The 16266-nt window shown below is 40.5% G+C and overlaps 2 protein-coding genes across 12 annotated transcripts in view; one reads left to right on the forward strand and one right to left on the reverse strand.

Annotated features, from left to right (window-relative positions):
- Nucleotides 1-16266, forward strand: part of dock7 (dedicator of cytokinesis 7) — a 49632-nt gene that overhangs the window by 2160 nt on the left and 31206 nt on the right. For all 11 annotated transcript variants that reach the window (XM_041935449.1, XM_041935451.1, XM_041935452.1 and 8 more), the window contains exons 2-14: nucleotides 1702-1801; nucleotides 3111-3286; nucleotides 4054-4122; nucleotides 4268-4397; nucleotides 4550-4762; nucleotides 5040-5125; nucleotides 5230-5296; nucleotides 5795-5944; nucleotides 6552-6632; nucleotides 6900-7062; nucleotides 7604-7746; nucleotides 7912-8005; nucleotides 8214-8376. In XM_041935449.1, coding sequence (XP_041791383.1) covers nucleotides 1702-1801; nucleotides 3111-3286; nucleotides 4054-4122; nucleotides 4268-4397; nucleotides 4550-4762; nucleotides 5040-5125; nucleotides 5230-5296; nucleotides 5795-5944; nucleotides 6552-6632; nucleotides 6900-7062; nucleotides 7604-7746; nucleotides 7912-8005; nucleotides 8214-8376 — 1635 coding nt within the window. The remainder of the gene's footprint in view (nucleotides 1-1701; nucleotides 1802-3110; nucleotides 3287-4053; nucleotides 4123-4267; nucleotides 4398-4549; nucleotides 4763-5039; nucleotides 5126-5229; nucleotides 5297-5794; nucleotides 5945-6551; nucleotides 6633-6899; nucleotides 7063-7603; nucleotides 7747-7911; nucleotides 8006-8213; nucleotides 8377-16266) is intronic.
- Nucleotides 9668-13802, reverse strand: angptl3 (angiopoietin-like 3). Its single transcript, XM_041935464.1, has 7 exons — nucleotides 13253-13802; nucleotides 12827-12937; nucleotides 12507-12618; nucleotides 12260-12373; nucleotides 11892-11987; nucleotides 10996-11268; nucleotides 9668-10756 (listed from the first exon to the last, which is right to left on the reverse strand). The coding sequence occupies exons 1-7, from the start codon at nucleotides 13781-13783 to the stop codon at nucleotides 10572-10574; spliced, it is 1422 nt and encodes a 473-aa protein (XP_041791398.1). The 5' UTR covers nucleotides 13784-13802; the 3' UTR covers nucleotides 9668-10571.

Here is a 16266-nt window from a genome sequence, read left to right on the forward strand (position 1 = left end):
CAGACTTCAGGATCATTGCCGTTTGTTTACAATTTTGACATGATGAAACAGTGATTCACTCAGCATTCAGTAGCTATGGGGAAACCAGACTGTGTTGAGACATTTGTGGTTTGGCAGCCTCGCTGACTGGATCACACCTAATCCTCGCTCATTATTACAGTAATCATGTCCAAGAGTTTAAAGTAACCCTGAAACTAGTTATTGTGGTTTTGCTTTTAGGGGAGAGAATGGAGAGAGTCTGGGAAATGGGACAACTTGCTGTTTATGAAGAAAAGTGTATTGAATAAAAAACATAGTTAATCATAATTACCGGGCCCTTTTAGCTCCTGTGATACTTGTGTAACATAACCTTAAGCTGTCGGTGTCTAGCCTTTATCCTTGGTTCTAATGTGTTATTTGTTTATGTCAGTTTTGGCTACTTGCTGCGTTGTTGTTTTGTTCAAGGCAAAGGTCTCTGAGTGGTTTTGGTTGTTGCTGTGATTTAAAGGACCTGTGCGTTGGTTGAACACCAAGAGCTTTGTGCTGACCGCTGGAGTCCAGAGGTTTTTATTTCTCTCCTCTCTGTCTGTGTGTAATATATGATGCTGTCTGAAGCGACGCAGGAAGACTATGAGCAGAGACACAAAGAGAAAATCCTAAAAGGACAAGAAGTGTAATATTCAATGTTCGTCAGCCTCATCTTTGACAGCTTAAGGCACTTCAGTGGAAATTTGCAAAATCCAGTAGGATGAAGGAGTGTTTAATATTTTAATTTATTCGGGTTGAACAGCAGTATGTCTCGCCAGACACCAAGTGTCACATTGCATTGAAATCATAAATTTCAGAATACAATATTAATACATATTGTTACTCACTCTGTGGTAACATTTGAATTCTGCATATTCCCCAGGAGTAACAGTTTATTACGGAAATGAATATTGCAATTTATTGCTCTTTTTCCTTTCATTGTCATCACTTAAGTCATGCTTGACTTAAAGTATTTCATTAAACAATGACTTTGAATTGGCTTTGAACTGTTTCACTTAGTTTTCAGTGTCTGGTTATTCTCAGTAGTAGTGGCGGGAAAAATGCCATAACTGACAGTGTCGTGTATGGTGTAATACTGGTGCCACTGTACAGTGGCACTGGTATTGCGATTTTCTTTCCCGTTTTATACTGACACAAGTGTGTCCCATTCTATTACTGCACACATTTGACATCTGAGCATATTTTAAACATTATTTTGCTGGCGTTTTTGCCTTTATTTGACAGTTAGCAGTGTAGCGAGAGACAGAGAAAAAGGAAAGCGAGAGGGATATGACATGCCCGGCTGGAATCACACTGTGGATGTTACACTTATGTGGTGTGCGTCTTGACTGTCAACCATTACAATTATATGTTCCTTAAATTGGGCATTTAAGGGGAACATGTATTAGGATGTGTCATACAGGATTGCCTTACAGTGTTGATCATAATGTACCATAGCTTTGTCTTGTCTTTCCGTGATATTTCAGCATCAGTGCTGTATTGCAGAATCACATCTATCCTATTCCAATCTTTATTTTGGACAAATATTGTCATAGCATTGTATTGCTAACTATCCGTGTGATTCTCCACCCTAGTTACAATTAAGAGCCAACTATATCTTGCTTATAGATCATCATTCCTGCTTGAATGTATTCACCGTCTATATATCTCTTTCTCTTTCTCCTCTGTTTACAGGACTGTTGCAGCAGAGGTCAGGAAGCAGATAGCTGGTCAGTATGGGGGCTCCCCGCAACTCTTCAAAAACCTCAATGTTGGCACCACAACAAGCAACACGGTAAGTAGCCTCAAAGGCTTTTGAAACTGAAATTTCATTTACTGATGCCTGTGTTTGATAGCTGCTGCTGCTGCGTTGTTTGAAAACATCAAGCAACAGGCCTAAATTGCAATGTCAGTGTCTGCTGTCATGCTGTTGATTTGTCACATTTGGCCAAATATAATTCTGGTGTCTGCTATGTGAATATGAAAACAAACACAAACAAACAAACGCTGAAGTGTATGCCTTTATTCTTTTGTATAAAGAAATCACATACTGGGCTGGTTGGGAAAACTCAGCTCAAAGATATATGGTTTCTGGGTTTTGTCGTTCTTGAGATTTTCTCACCACTCACTGCTGTTGTGTAATGTGCAATTGTAGAGTTGTTATTGAAACATTTTGCAGATTTACAAGGCATGAGATAAATGCAAGTGCAGTATTTTAACAATAGGGGATACCTGCTTACATCAGTCTGTAGTGGTACCACAATATAACAACCTAAGACATTTTCAGTTGAGTTGCTGGTTATTTGAATGGCGACACAAGTGCTGTTTATGTCTTGCTAGGGATGACCATTGATTGGCCTGTTCCAGTCTCTGCTGCAGTGTTTCTAGGGTTACGTTTGTATGACGCCAGACTGTGTGTTTGTTAAAGGGGTAGTGACAACTGGCTTTCAGCAGCCTTGAGCTGGAACACCAGCAATCACTTGACCTCTCCTGCTTAATTAGGCTACAGTTGGCTTTTAATTAAACTGTGAAAGGTATCTGTGTTCAAATTCCTTTAGAGGGACAGAGAGAGAGAGGACAAACACACGCACACACACACACACACACACACACACACACACACACACACACACACACACACACACTTAAACTGAACCTGCTGAAACAAAGATTCTCCCCGGGTTCCTCGCTTTAGAAGCAGACTAAGACCTGTGAAACCATTAGCCTAAGCTTGAAGTATTACACTAATCAGGCTGCTGATTTTCCTGTTTAGAACGGAAAGGTGATCCATAAGCTAGAACTGCTGTCTCAACAGAAATAACAGAAATTACCTCATATTTTTGACCTGTTGGTGCTGTACTTGGTGCTGATTCATAGACTGACTAATGACCCATAACTCTGCTGCTTCCTCAGAGGTTGTATGGGGAATCGATCGCCTAAAGCCTTTACTAAAAACTAGCGACTTTAAGACTTTACTGGGACATTTATGTACAGTAGAAATAAGAAGAGGTGCAGACAGGAGAACTGAACAGCTGACGATGTCTTCACAGCTAATTAAGTTTTCCCCTCTCTATGATCTCTCCCTCCTGTTCCTCGCCCACCAGGTTCCCCTCACAGAAGCGGTGGAGCCGGTGGATTTTGAGGAGTACCTCATCACTCACCCTCCCATCGTTGAGTCAGGTCCCCTGAGGGATCTGATTGAGTTTCCCCCAGATGATATTGAAGTCATCTACACACCTAGGGAGTGTCGGACAGTGGCGCAAGCCATCCCAGAGGAGGGGTAAGGCTGCTGTGCGGTTAAAATACAGTGGGTAGTAGTAGCTGGTGTTAGATGTTATTTCGCGTATAATAGGACCCAGAGAACCTGGCAGGTATTTATAGTCCATATATTCAATATTCAGATTAGATTACTACATTACAAATTGTACAAGATTTTTTAGTGAGATACATTTTTGTAAACTTGAATGTGTAACAAACTAAATATACATTCATTAATAGATGAATTATCGAGTATTAGAATTCCATCAGTACCTGAATCAGAAGTGGAATTTCTAAATGAAATTGACAGCTCTTTTCTCATTAGGAGCTGTTGAATTATTTTAAAAACACTTGTTATCTTTTATTCCTTTTGGACTTTTGGAGGTTATCGTGAGTTCAGGAAAAGGCGGGCATTTTTTTTTAAAATTGCAAACTAGTGCTGATTTGTCACTACATTGCATTATGAGAAATGCAGAGTGTACTGTATACCTCTGTAATGTGGTGTGTTCAGTAAGACTTTTTTACTGCTGTTTTTGATTATCGTGAATGAATGCTGCAGCACATTCTTTTCTTTAAAAGATGAAAGACTTGAGGCTTGATGTCATTGCTTACTGTAGCTGTGGCTCTTGGTGTTTCAGAAGAGGTGACACAAACACTACCAGAAAGATTAAATGACATCAGCATCATTAGTGGCCTGTCAGTTTTCTTCGCTTAGACTAATGTATTTAAAGTCTCACTCTTGCTTTTAAGATCAAGCTTGTTTAATTGATTGAGTCTGTCTGGCTGCAGGGACACTGATCCTCATGTTAGAGATTGTGTCAGATCCTACACAGAAGACTGGGCCATCGTCAACAGGAAGTAAGGCTTCACTTTGTGGAATTTTTCAATGTTTTTTTTTTCACCCGATTTCACTTGTTAACTCTTCAAAATTGGCATTATGTCTGTGAAACATTTTGACTGTGTTGACCATTAAGAATGGGTAAATGACTCCTTGCTCCATCAGATACCACAAGCTTGGTACAGGCTTTAACCCCAACACTCTGGACAAGCAGAAGGAGCGTCAGAAAGGCTTGCCCAAGCAAGTGTTTGAGGCTGATGAGATGCCAGACAACAGCAGCTACCAGGATGACCAGGTGCTAAATCATTTACTCACAAAAAAGAATGGATTTGTCTTTGATCTTGTCATAAAAATGTCCAGTTGGTCATGCAAAGATATTTGTACCCAAATACTGTGTGAATCAGTTGGTGTGCCTTTGACACTCATTTTTTGGGGTTTTCCCTGTAGGATGATCTGAAGCGGCGGTCGATGTCCATAGATGACACCCCACGCGGCAGCTGGGCCTGCAGCATCTTTGACTTGAAGAACTCCCTCCCCGACGCCCTCCTGCCTCACCTCCTTGACCGTGCCCCCAATGAGGAGATAGACAGGCACAACGAAGAGCAGCGCAAGGCCAACCGCCACCGCGAACTCTTTGCTCTGCACCCCGCCCTTGATGAGGTAGAGTGTACCCCTTTACCTATGCTGGAACCATTTTTTACTAATCACAGTTCCATTGCCAAGGTAGATTTTGTCATTTTTGGTAAAAGTTTTGTGGGTTATTCAGTCCAAGTATGCCAGTGAACTCAGTCTGTGTTTTAAACCAGTTCCAGGATGTCCGTAATTTTCTTTGTAATAAATACATTTGGATGGCTTATGAGTTAAGTGTGTTTCATGGCTGCATTGAAATATAGAAATTCACTGATTTTTGTATCTAATCTTCTGTTTGAATGTGTAGGAGGAGCCCATTGAGCGCCACTGTGTGCCTGAAGTACCTAAAGAACACTTTGGCCAGAGGCTACTCGTCAAGTGCTTGTCCTTGAAGTAAGTGGTAGACAGCCTTTTTTTTCCAGAAAAAAAAAGCCTTTAAGCTCTTTTATTTAACTGCTACTTTCTGCTGACCAGCTCCTTTTTCTCCCCCCTTGAAGGTTCGAGATCGAAATTGAACCCATATTTGCTAGTTTGGCCTTATATGATGTCAAGGAAAAGAAAAAGGTAAGCTGTTATGCTTTCCTCAGTGCCTCCTCAGCCCTGAGTTGTAGGGTCACTTCTGCAAACCATTAAAATTGTTGGGAGGCCAAAACGAGTTTGATGAGTGGACTATAAAATTTTATGTTGTGGCCCTGTTATGCTTGTAGGAATGCAGTTAAATCATACAGTGGAACTATGTATCTATCTGAAGAAGACCATCCACTGCTGTTCTTTCTACTCTTCTTTAGCTGACAAACACTAGGGGGTAGCAGTTGCCTTGATAAGTAGATGTCTCATATATATTGCTCTTCACAGGAGCTCCATTATTTCACAAGTGGGTCATTCGTCACTGAAATGTTATCATGTTTATCAGCCACCATGAGCAAAGGTTGCAGTAACACAGCCATTCACTCACGAATTATGATTTAATACTAATGCTTGCCAATCTGTGGCCGTAGTATTTCATTTAACATTTATGTGATGTTACAGTTACCTGTGTGTCTGTCTGAAAATGTCCCTCAGATATCAGAGAACTTTTTCTTCGACCTAAACTCCGAGCAGACGAAGGCAATGCTGCGTCCGCACATTCAGACAGCAGCCATCTCCACGCTGGCACGCTCTGCCATATTCTCCATCACCTACCCCTCCCAGGATGTCTTCCTTGTCATTAAGGTCGGACAGTTATGACATAATTTCCTCTGTCTTTTCTAGTCTTGTTTTGCAAATTAAATGCCATACTGTATTTCAGACCTGTTTGTTTTAGGAAAAAGGCTTTTTGAAAATAATGAACACTTTCAGACCAGTCTTGCTGAGAATATTTTAACAAGATACTATTTGTCCAAGAGGAGAGTCCTCATCCTTGTAGCCTTTTCTCTTGTAAACATGGCAGAAATAGAAGCTTCTGTTCCTGGTCTGTTTCTGTTGTAGAGGTGTTAGGAGATGCTTTTCGACATGTTTATTTTTTTATTGCTACTTCCTTCATGGACCTGCGGGTCTAACCCTGAAGGACACAATATAAATGGAATTGAAGTAACTCATTAACCTATTAACATTAAGGCAAAGAGTAACTCATAATGCAATGCTCTCTGTGGGAGCTGATGGTACCCTCCATACATAAAGCATATTGGATGTTGTGAGTAGCCCTCGAATGCAGTAGGACCTTTTCAAACAGAATTTCAAGAAGAAGGTGTCGTCTTTTATGTGGGCAATACCATAATTTAGATACAATTGGCTGTCTCTGTCCTGAATGATCACTTTTGCTGCTGTGCTTTGTCCCCAGCTGGAAAAGGTACTGCAGCAAGGTGATATTGGAGAGTGTGCTGAGCCCTACATGGTGTTCAAAGAGTCTGATGCTGCCAAGGTATGATCACTGTGAATTAAATAAATATTCTGAGGCTTGTCTCAGATGTATTATTATTATACTAAATATTATAAGTTTATAAGTATGTTCTCTTTTAACAGTTATGTTCAATTTTAAATCTACATCCCTCTTCCTGGCAATGCTTTCCATTTTGTTTTTTGCGGTGTATAATCACATTTTTGTGAATGAATGAATGAGTGAACTTAAATATAGTTTATAAGCTGTTTTATATAAATTAGAACTCAAATAAACGTGTTATTGTTGCAGAATAAAGAGAAGCTGGAGAAGCTTCGCAGCCAGTCAGAGCAGTTCTGCCAGCGTCTTGGCCGCTACCGCATGCCCTTCGCCTGGACCGCCATCCACCTGATGAACATTGTGAACAGTGCTGGCAGTCTTGAGAGAGATACAGAGCTGGAGATGAGCCTCTCAGGTCTGACTTTCCCTTCTAGATCATAACTGTAATATACAGCATGTATGTCAGTATCAAGTCATTATCAGTCACAGTGTGGTGGCAAAAAACAACCATGGAGAATGTTTTTATGCTGCTGATCACTCACAGCCTCATTGTCACATATAGTTATTGAGACTGTGCCAGACACACTCCAGTCACGCATGAGGCACATGAGCATGTCATTACATACACAAATCTTTATCTGAAAACAACTTTCCAACAACAAACAGAAAGAAAGGCAAATTTAAACAGAGAGCAAAACATCCAAAGTTTCTAGCCACATTGATCCATGGTGTGCTATTTTGAGTTTGACCTTTGGTGTTTGTTTAACCTTTAACCTCACAATGTATCTGACCAACCTTTTTGTCGCTAGGCAGATCAGAAAAATGTATATATTCTGTCACATGGGACAGAAATATGGGAATTTATCTTGAGATTGTTGTTCCCCGAAAGAAAACGCTGTCAATGAAGATTTTGAATTGCTTTGTTTTTAAGTATTTTCTTTTGTGCCTGTGTGCAGAGAGAAAAGGCTCATGGTCAGAACGGAGGAACTCGAGCATCATGGGAAGGCGTTCCCTGGAGAGGACCACAAGTGGAGATGAATCATGCAGTCTGACAGGCTTTAGACCTGCAACACTTACCATCACCAACTTCTTCAAACAGGTCACAAACAGCACACACATACACATGTGTGAAATATATATGTATATATATAAAACGTGTATTTTATGCACTTCTTGGGATACAGAGACCATGTGGGATATTTTCTACAGTGTTCTGCTTTCTGTTCGCAGTTTTTAACTGTCATACGCTGCACTTTGTGTTTAGGAGGGGGACAGACTGAGTGATGAGGACTTATACAAGTTCCTAGCTGATATGAGAAGGCCTTCATCAGTGCTGAGGAGACTCAGACCCATCACAGGTACAAACATGGAGTAAATTTTCTTTGATTTCTTGGTTGTTAACCTGTTGCTCATCTCTACTTGGCTTTATAATTCCCTTGAAGTACTAGAAATGTGAAGATATGAACCACTGGTTTTTAAAGTAAACGTGGCTTTTTTTTTTTTTTGTCTTCCTTTACCTCCCTGTGCATTCTCTTCTTACTGTGTCCTCTGTGACTGTCACCACAGCCCAGTTGAAGTTGGACATTTCTCCAGCTCCAGAGAACCCCCATTATTGCTTGACCCCTGACCTTCTGCAAGTTAAACCTTACCCAGACAGCAGGGTACGCCCCACCAGGGAGATCCTGGAGTTCCCTGCCAGGGACGTCTACGTGCCAAACACTACGTACAGGTACAGAAAAACAGTGTTTTTGTTTGTTATTCAGTTAAGTCAGTTTCGCCTGCTGAGAGCATTCATTTCAAGCCAAGATGAAGCTTTCTTTAGAAATGTATATAGGCTGCAAAAACACAAGCTTTAAAAAATATATGCTTTAATTTTAAAGCACACATTTAATTTATTCAACTTGAGATTTATTTCATTTCATCTTATGTTGCTATGTGTTTTCGTGTTAACAAAGGGATATTACCACTAGCTGTTGTTTGTTTTGAGAATTACATTGATTACTTATTAGAAAATATATCTGAATAGAGGCAAATGTCACATGCTTCATGAGCTGAATTGAAACATACACTTTAGCGATCATTTAGTCTGCTAAAGACGACAACCTCAGTGTCTCAATCCTTGACCTGTAGAAATCAGTACATTTTCAAGATTTGCACAGTGATGACTGACACTGGGTTGTTAATGTTCACCGTATGTCTGCCAGTGTCTGGCGTACATATTCTGAACAAGTGCTATTTTTGTCAAGGCCACTTTAGGGATGTTCTCATTACCATGTATTGCTGCTAACACAGTCTTGCTACCGCAGACCTTGTTTGTCTGCAGATAGCCAGTTGCCTTCCTATTGTAGATCAACTAATGCCAGATCTAATTGATCCACTGCAGAGAGCCAGCAGAACTGGGTGAAAGGAAATCATAATGTTGCATTTTTCTACTGAATGTTTTTTTCAATCATTGTATTGCAAACAGACAGTTGTCTGGGATCACAGGTTTTCCAGTATAATTATTGTTTGATATCCTTTTCTATCACCACTTTTTCTTGAAATATGCACCACATATTCTTTATCAGGTCATTGAACCTGAGCAGTGATTCCAGGTTACTAAACTTTATCAAGCAACCCTGTTTTTATAAGCTGTGACCTGTGGGATATGGGCCCTGAAAAGAAGAGTTATTTGGAAAATAACTTTATACTTTGAACTACCACAGATATTAACTGTATATATGCTGATTGTACTGTAGCAACATGGGAGCATGCAAGCACATTTATAGGGGCCACGCTTTTCAATTCTGAATTAATATATGGTCTTATTGACTCTAATGGCAGCCAGTACTTCATCTTACATATAGCACTACAAGTCAGTATCTTTGCTTTTGTTTTCCTCCTCTAAGATTTTATTTGTTTCAGAACAAAATTGTAAATCACACTATATAAAAATGTAGTCATGCCAGACAGTCATTTAATCATGATTTTTATTTTGTCTTCATAAATATGATTTGTTAGAGCACAGAGCTACTTGTCAGGGTGATGTGTTAGTATGAGGCACATTTACAGTACAGTTAGTTATGGTCTAATAATGGACAAGAGTCAATATGACTCGATAACTTAGGAAACATGCATAAAGGGTGTTTTTTCTAAGAATACCAGCATAAATCAAAATATAGCATGAACATAGATTAAATACTTTACAGAGTAAAAAAACATTGAACAAACACAGGGAAAAACATCATCAGTATGCTGCAAAAGCTTTGGATCTCCAATATTTTGTTCTGTATTTGACTGTTGACGTTGCTCCCACTTAGGAATGAAGCAGTGTAAAATACCAGGACAAAATTTAGATAGCCTTCATTGGAAAAAAAAATTACCAGTAGGGGCTCTTTGAGATGTTAGGATGCAGTGTTTCTCTTGAACCTTGGCGTAAAATTTGCATGCTCTATGTAATAACCTGTTGAACATGCAGCCGTTTCTCATCACAAAGATAAAACACATTTAAATAGCTAACATAGAAGCTGATAGAATATATTTAAGTTCACTGAAAAGATAGCCAAGCAATCTCAGTTTTAGAATTACCTTAGTGCCATAGTTTTCTTTCTTTCTGCTGCAGTATTGTGACATTTTGCAGTCAGCACTGAATCAGGTTACTGATGTGGATCAATATGTCCATTTTGCAAGTGATTGCAGATGTTGCATAATGACAATTCTACTGTCCCTGCTGCATCAGACCCAATAGGTTAATGGCCTTGTGGCAAGGTTGCATCATTGTGACTGTTCTGCATATTCTGCCTTGTGACACTTTGCAGTTGCAGATAAACATAGAATTTGAATATCATAGATGTATAAAATGACTTTTACTTCACTTTTGCCTTAGAAATTAATGTTTGTGAAAACAGCCAGTGGTGTTGTAAAAGAAGTTATGAGTTGTGGGGTTCAGTTGAAGCTTTCAGCTGTACGCACTGGTCGTATAGTGATCTTGGTCATCTTCAGGGAATATGACGGCCCAGTGCCAGGCTTCCAATGCATGCCCTTCCTTCTCATTGAGCGTCCTTTTGCCCTCAACCACAAATATCTTCCATTAAGGTTTGTCTCTCCGCAGGCATTGAACCACCAACCACCTGCCAAAGGGTCAGGATACAAGACATAAGTTATATAAACAATACTTGGTCTTTACAAGTTGTTCTTAACAAAATTACTTTCTTTGATGAGTGTTTTTATACTCGCAAACAACCATTGTTTGAGTGCAGAAAATAGCAGAAATACCTGCAAAACTTGTCATTATTTTTTTTTATGGCTATGGTAGAGATACAGGTCACCATGAGGCCCTTGTGCTGAATCAGCTTGTAAAACCGTTTACCTGTGTAATTGCGAGCGCAGTTGGAGTTTCGATGGTTGTCATTGTTTCTGTCTTTTGTGGAGAATCTCATGCCAGTGCTGTTGCCAATGGCGTCAGGCAGGTCACCAGAGAATTGGCTGACCTGAAGGGTGTAGTCCTTTGATGGACCATCCAGTGAGAAGCGGTACTCAGCCCAGTGCTGCTCCTCCATCCAGTCCTCCAAATCAATACGCAGGATGTAAACTCCCTGCTGGGTTAGGCTGTGGATCTTCTTTAAGCCCAACCAGAAGTCCTCTGCACACACACACACACACACACACACACACACACACACACACACACACACACACACCAGTCAGTTTGTATCTTGTTGGGACATCTCGTATCTAATTTCAGCCGGACATCTCCAAAGGTTGTAGAGTTCATTTCATTAATTTAAAATTCAAAATTTCCCAGACTTTTTTTTCTAGTATTGATCATTTCTCTCACGTAACTTTTTTATTCAGTAATGTTGTCTCCAGTTGGCTCAGAGACAGCCTTCCTTAATCAGACCAGGCATGCATGTCTATGCCCTTGTTTCCATTGGCCTATGGGAGATTGCTCCACGAAACTGTAATCATAATGTAGGTAGTTGTGAAAGAAGGTTGCAATTAGAATTCATGCCTGCAGGAGTCATTATTTTAAAATATGGCTTGACGGCATCAATAAGCGGCTGTCTGAGCCAGTGAGCTCTGCAGAGAAAGTTGCCCAAACTTGTTGTGTGCACAGACAATACAGGAAGTCACTTTGTCAGTCACAACTGGTATTTAATAATTACTATTTCCTATGACCAGGCCTACAGGGAGTAGTTTCAAGTGTATTTTTTTTTTTAAATGCATTTAATTACTTATGATGATGCAAATGATAAAAGTACTCACTTTCCAGATCTCCAAAGCCTTTCTCATACTTGTTCCATGTCTGGTCAAAATCCACCGAATCGTCAACCCTGCGTTGGATTACAGTTGAACCTCCGTCTATAGAATGGATTGGAAACATATTTCAAATTGAGTTTCTGTCGTACGAGCCACACAAAAGTTTACACAAGGATCAGGAAGCGTCCTTATCATACTGTAGATAATGTCGGTGGGATATCCCCCCATTGTCTGCCCTTTTGGTTAACCTGTTTCTGTGGCTATCTAGCTTGATAACCTTTCGTTTTTTGTTAATTGCATCATCATCGGTGCCTCTGAATACAGAAACAGTTCTTTGATGCTCTCAGAAGTAGGATTGCTGTAGTCTCACCCACCTGAACCCATTTCACAGTAAACGTTGAATGGCTCAGATTGGTTTGGCTTGATAACATAGATCCCGCTGTTTGCCTCTCCTTTGTTAAACAACTCACTGCAGTCCGTAGAGAGGTCTGAAACACAATGAATGAAATTTAAAATGGAAGGCATTCAAATTTCCCCAAACCTTTGCTTTCTCCTTGGAAGACATTTCATATTTCATGGCAGCATTTTGAATAACTGACATTACGTTTGGAGGAATTTTACCATTTGTTTCCAGGTCAGTTGAGTTTCCTGTCAGATATTCAAACATGTCAGAAGCTGAAGTGTCTAAATCCATTGGCTTATTGACTGTATCTTGATAGCTGTCAAAGCTTATCTGCAAGAGAGTGCAAATTCATGTGCAGTGTTAAATTATGTTGTCAGCTCTAGAAAAAGCAGCGTTCCCCTCCCATATTCTTATTCTTTTCCCATGTAAATCAGAATTTGCACAGATAGTTCTAAGTACCAGTATCGATTCTCACAGGTAGCAGATGTTTAGCCTTTAAAGACAAAATGTTGTGAAAACTTGTTGAACAGTTCTCTACCTTTTCCTCCAGATTTTTAATCTTGATTTTCTGGTTGTCAAGCTGATCATGCTGCTCCCTCACAGCTTTCAGCAGATTGGTGATTGTTTTCTCTTGAGCTTCAATCACCTCCTAAAAAGGCCACAGTAAACACATTTTTCTGTTATAATGATGAATGTGTTATGGCTAAATGTATTATTACAGTAATACAGCAATAGATCATGGTCACATGAAGATACATGTTACCACATAGGCTTATCTTGGGACCTTTGCTCTTTGTGTGGAATGTGCAATAATTTAAGTGGCATGCTGGTTGATGTTACACAGTTTAGTAGAATTCCTAAAATGTGTTTTGTTGGCTTTTTTTGTGCACATATCATCCACTAACTGATGCAATCTTAAATAAGGAACTCAGGTATATTGCTTCAGCACATATCAGCTGCTTACCTTGAGCGTTGTGATTTCACTAAGCTGGTCAACAGGGACCATGCTCTGCGACAGTCCCTTAAGCCTCTCCTCGAGGTTCCCCACCTTGCTCTGCAGCTGCGTACGCTCCTGCAGAATGCCGTTGATCTTAGAGTTGATTTCCAGTGACAAGTTCTTGATCTCCTCATTGTTGGCTTTCAAGAAATTGGTGGTCTTCTTGAGCTCCTCCTCTTCCTCCTTGATCTCTGAGGTGACCACTGAGAGCTGGTAAAAAGAACGGTCGAAAATGTTCAACTTTTGGAAGATGTCGTTGATTTGGGCTTTGGTCTTGTGGACAAACTCCCGTAAGCTCTGGCCTAGCTGCAGGAGGCCGTTTGCAAGTAGACGGACGTCATCCAGCATGGCAAAGCGAGACTTTGCCTCAGTTGGGCTTGGTGCTGTGGTGAAGACCTGGGAGGACACGGTGGGGTACTCTTCTCTACCTGAGGACTCCAGAGGGACAGCAGCAGTGGAACTTGTTAGCAGCAGCAACAGGCAGAACAGCTTCATCATGACTTTCTTGTCCAATCCAGGATTGTAGAATCTTTTCTAACACAGTGTTTCACTGCTCTTGCTTTCCTCTACTTTGCCCTCTTCTCGGCAGTCTTTTTCTCCCTCTGCCTAGAACCTAGACTTACTTGCTGTTTAAATGATGTGAGAGCTGCAGGCGGCCCTGTGTTATATACTGCCCTCTCAGTAGAGGAGGGGGGGGATTAGCTGATCATTAAACCCTACTATGTTTTAGCTCTGTACCCTACCTCCTCCCAAATCCCCCCCGCAAGCCCTCCCTCTCCTAAACAAACAAATCACAGCAGTGAGCAAATGACATATACACCCCCCCTCCTCTCTACTACCCGTTTAACCCCAATCCCCTCTCCATACCACACCCTACCCTGTTCTCCATCTGTGGTGCAGAGCTTTAGCTGATCAGCAGAAAGCCAACAATGGCCATCACAGGTTTTTGATGGATCGTCAGTCTGATCAATCTCAAACCTTATAACCCTGCACACACTTGCTCTGATTGATAATACTGTGTGTAATTAATGCTGTTGGGTTTGATTTAGCATCCTGCTGAATCAGCCCAGCACCAGGCTCTCTTCCTCTCACTCCCTGCTTCTCTCTTTGCGTAGGGAGGGGAATGAGCCTGTCATCTGTGCCAGGGTTGAGCTTCTGGGCATGAATGATGTTGGAGAGTTTGGACAGTGTGTACTCATCATCTCGTTTTTATTGCTCACCCTTGTCATTTTTCCCCACCAAGTTTGTCATGCCTTGTGTGATATTTTTCAATGCCACCAAACATGAAATGGGGAATGTATAGTTTACCGATTAGCTTGCAGCTTTTAATGGTGCGTTCTTGTGCGGGGAGTCCTGTCATAAAAAAGAATTTCTTAGTAAGTTGTTTCACACAGACTTGAAATGTTTGTGAATTATGCCCACCTTCAGCCAGAGAGGGAGGAGGAACTAATCAGTGAAATGACTTGGTGTAGTATTTAATTGGAATATAAATATTTATACTTTTGGCAGTCTAAGCCATGTGGTTCCCAACCCCAAAAGTAAGCTTGTCCTGTTATGTGGTGTGAAGAAGCCTTTTAGATTGCTATGTCAGGCCTTCATTGCATTTTTTGGTTAATCAAAGCTCAAATTTGGTTCCTGTTAATGCAGGCATGTATACAACGTTTGTGGAATTTTACTGTTTACTTTATTAAAGTATATTTTCAGTCTTCAGCAGATCAGTCACTTTGAATGGCGAAGGGAAAGACGATGACATTATGAAAAATGTACATAATCACAAATAGCAGAAAATACTGTGATATTTGGTCTGTCGCCTCTGATAAGCTTGGGTTTAAAATGGGACATTTTAGCACTCTGGCTGTAACAGTGCACCTTAAAATACCACATCGTCATCTTAATGAGCTTTCTCTAGTAATTTGCGGTTATAGGGATAGATGACTGCAGTTCTCAGTAATGAAGGGATGCTACTTTTTTCATATGAATATAGCAGAAAGACAAGGAAAAAATTGGCCACGGAATGAGTGAATGTGCCAGGAATTTGCTTGATCAGCATAAAGCCAGAAATGATATTGAGTATCCTTTATGCCAGTGCAGCGGTTAGCACTGTGGCTTAACAGCAAGAGGGTTAAGGGTTTGAACCCATCATGGCCTGCCTGCTGGGGCATTTCTCTGTGGAGCTGCCATGTCTTTGCCTCATTTAAAGTACTTAAATTACAAACATGGCACTGAACGACCTCAGCAACCAGTTGAAATAATGTGATGTCCACTGTTCGTTTTAACTGAATGCATTCTAATAAGGGCTGGACCAAAATGATCAGCTAGACAGGTGTTTGTTTGTTGGATAGGTATTCGGTTTTCAATTTTGGAATCCGGACATTCTTTTTTTTTTTTGCTAAATGGCAAAGTACATTTTGTCAGCACATCTCTAATCTGTTGGAGCTAAGATGCTGTTTCTGCGCTTCTGTTTCACAGCGCCTGGGAGGAATGCTGTCAGAGCCTGTTATTATGAGCACTTATGTAGGTCTATATTTATCTTTTTTAAATTTTATTTTATTTATTTATATTATCAGTGATAAGAAAAATGGCCACTGTCTGAGAAATTCTTGTGGTACCATATGTAGCAGTTGTAATTCTATGCGTTGATCACTGCGACCGCCCTGATAACGTGCTGTGAGTCAGTCCTTTGTTCCATGGTTGGATGGTGTGGATACCGCCCGATCCTTTGTTTATAACAGGTTAAAAAAGTCATGCTCACACACTGTTGTAGCAGACAACTGGCTGAGTCTGTCATTATTGTGTGGGATGAGGCCCTTTTTAGAGTGGAAAACTTGTTCATATTTTGCTGCACTTACACAGATCTCTAACTTCTTGACCAGTTTTTCACAGATGTTTGTACTTTCAAAAAAAAGTTGAGGGTTGGGTTGACTTGAATTTAGGCATATGTAAGATTTGTTGATTCAAGATCATTTTTCATTCTAACTGCA

Source organism: Chelmon rostratus, chromosome 4 (assembly GCF_017976325.1).
Source record: "Chelmon rostratus isolate fCheRos1 chromosome 4, fCheRos1.pri, whole genome shotgun sequence".
In the NCBI taxonomy this organism is placed as follows: domain Eukaryota; kingdom Metazoa; phylum Chordata; class Actinopteri; order Chaetodontiformes; family Chaetodontidae; genus Chelmon; species Chelmon rostratus.

Bases quoted from the DNA above. Each gene is read 5' to 3' on its own strand.
- angptl3 (XM_041935464.1), bottom strand. From the start codon at position 13,783: ATGATGAAGCTGTTCTGCCTGTTGCTGCTGCTAACAAGTTCCACTGCT. The intron at 12,619-12,826 runs GTAGAGAACTGT...ACTCTCTTGCAG, and splicing joins TTAAAAATCTGGAGGAAAAG to ATAAGCTTTGACAGCTATCA. The intron at 11,988-12,259 runs GTGGGTGAGACT...TCCATTCTATAG, and splicing joins TTACTGTGAAATGGGTTCAG to ACGGAGGTTCAACTGTAATC.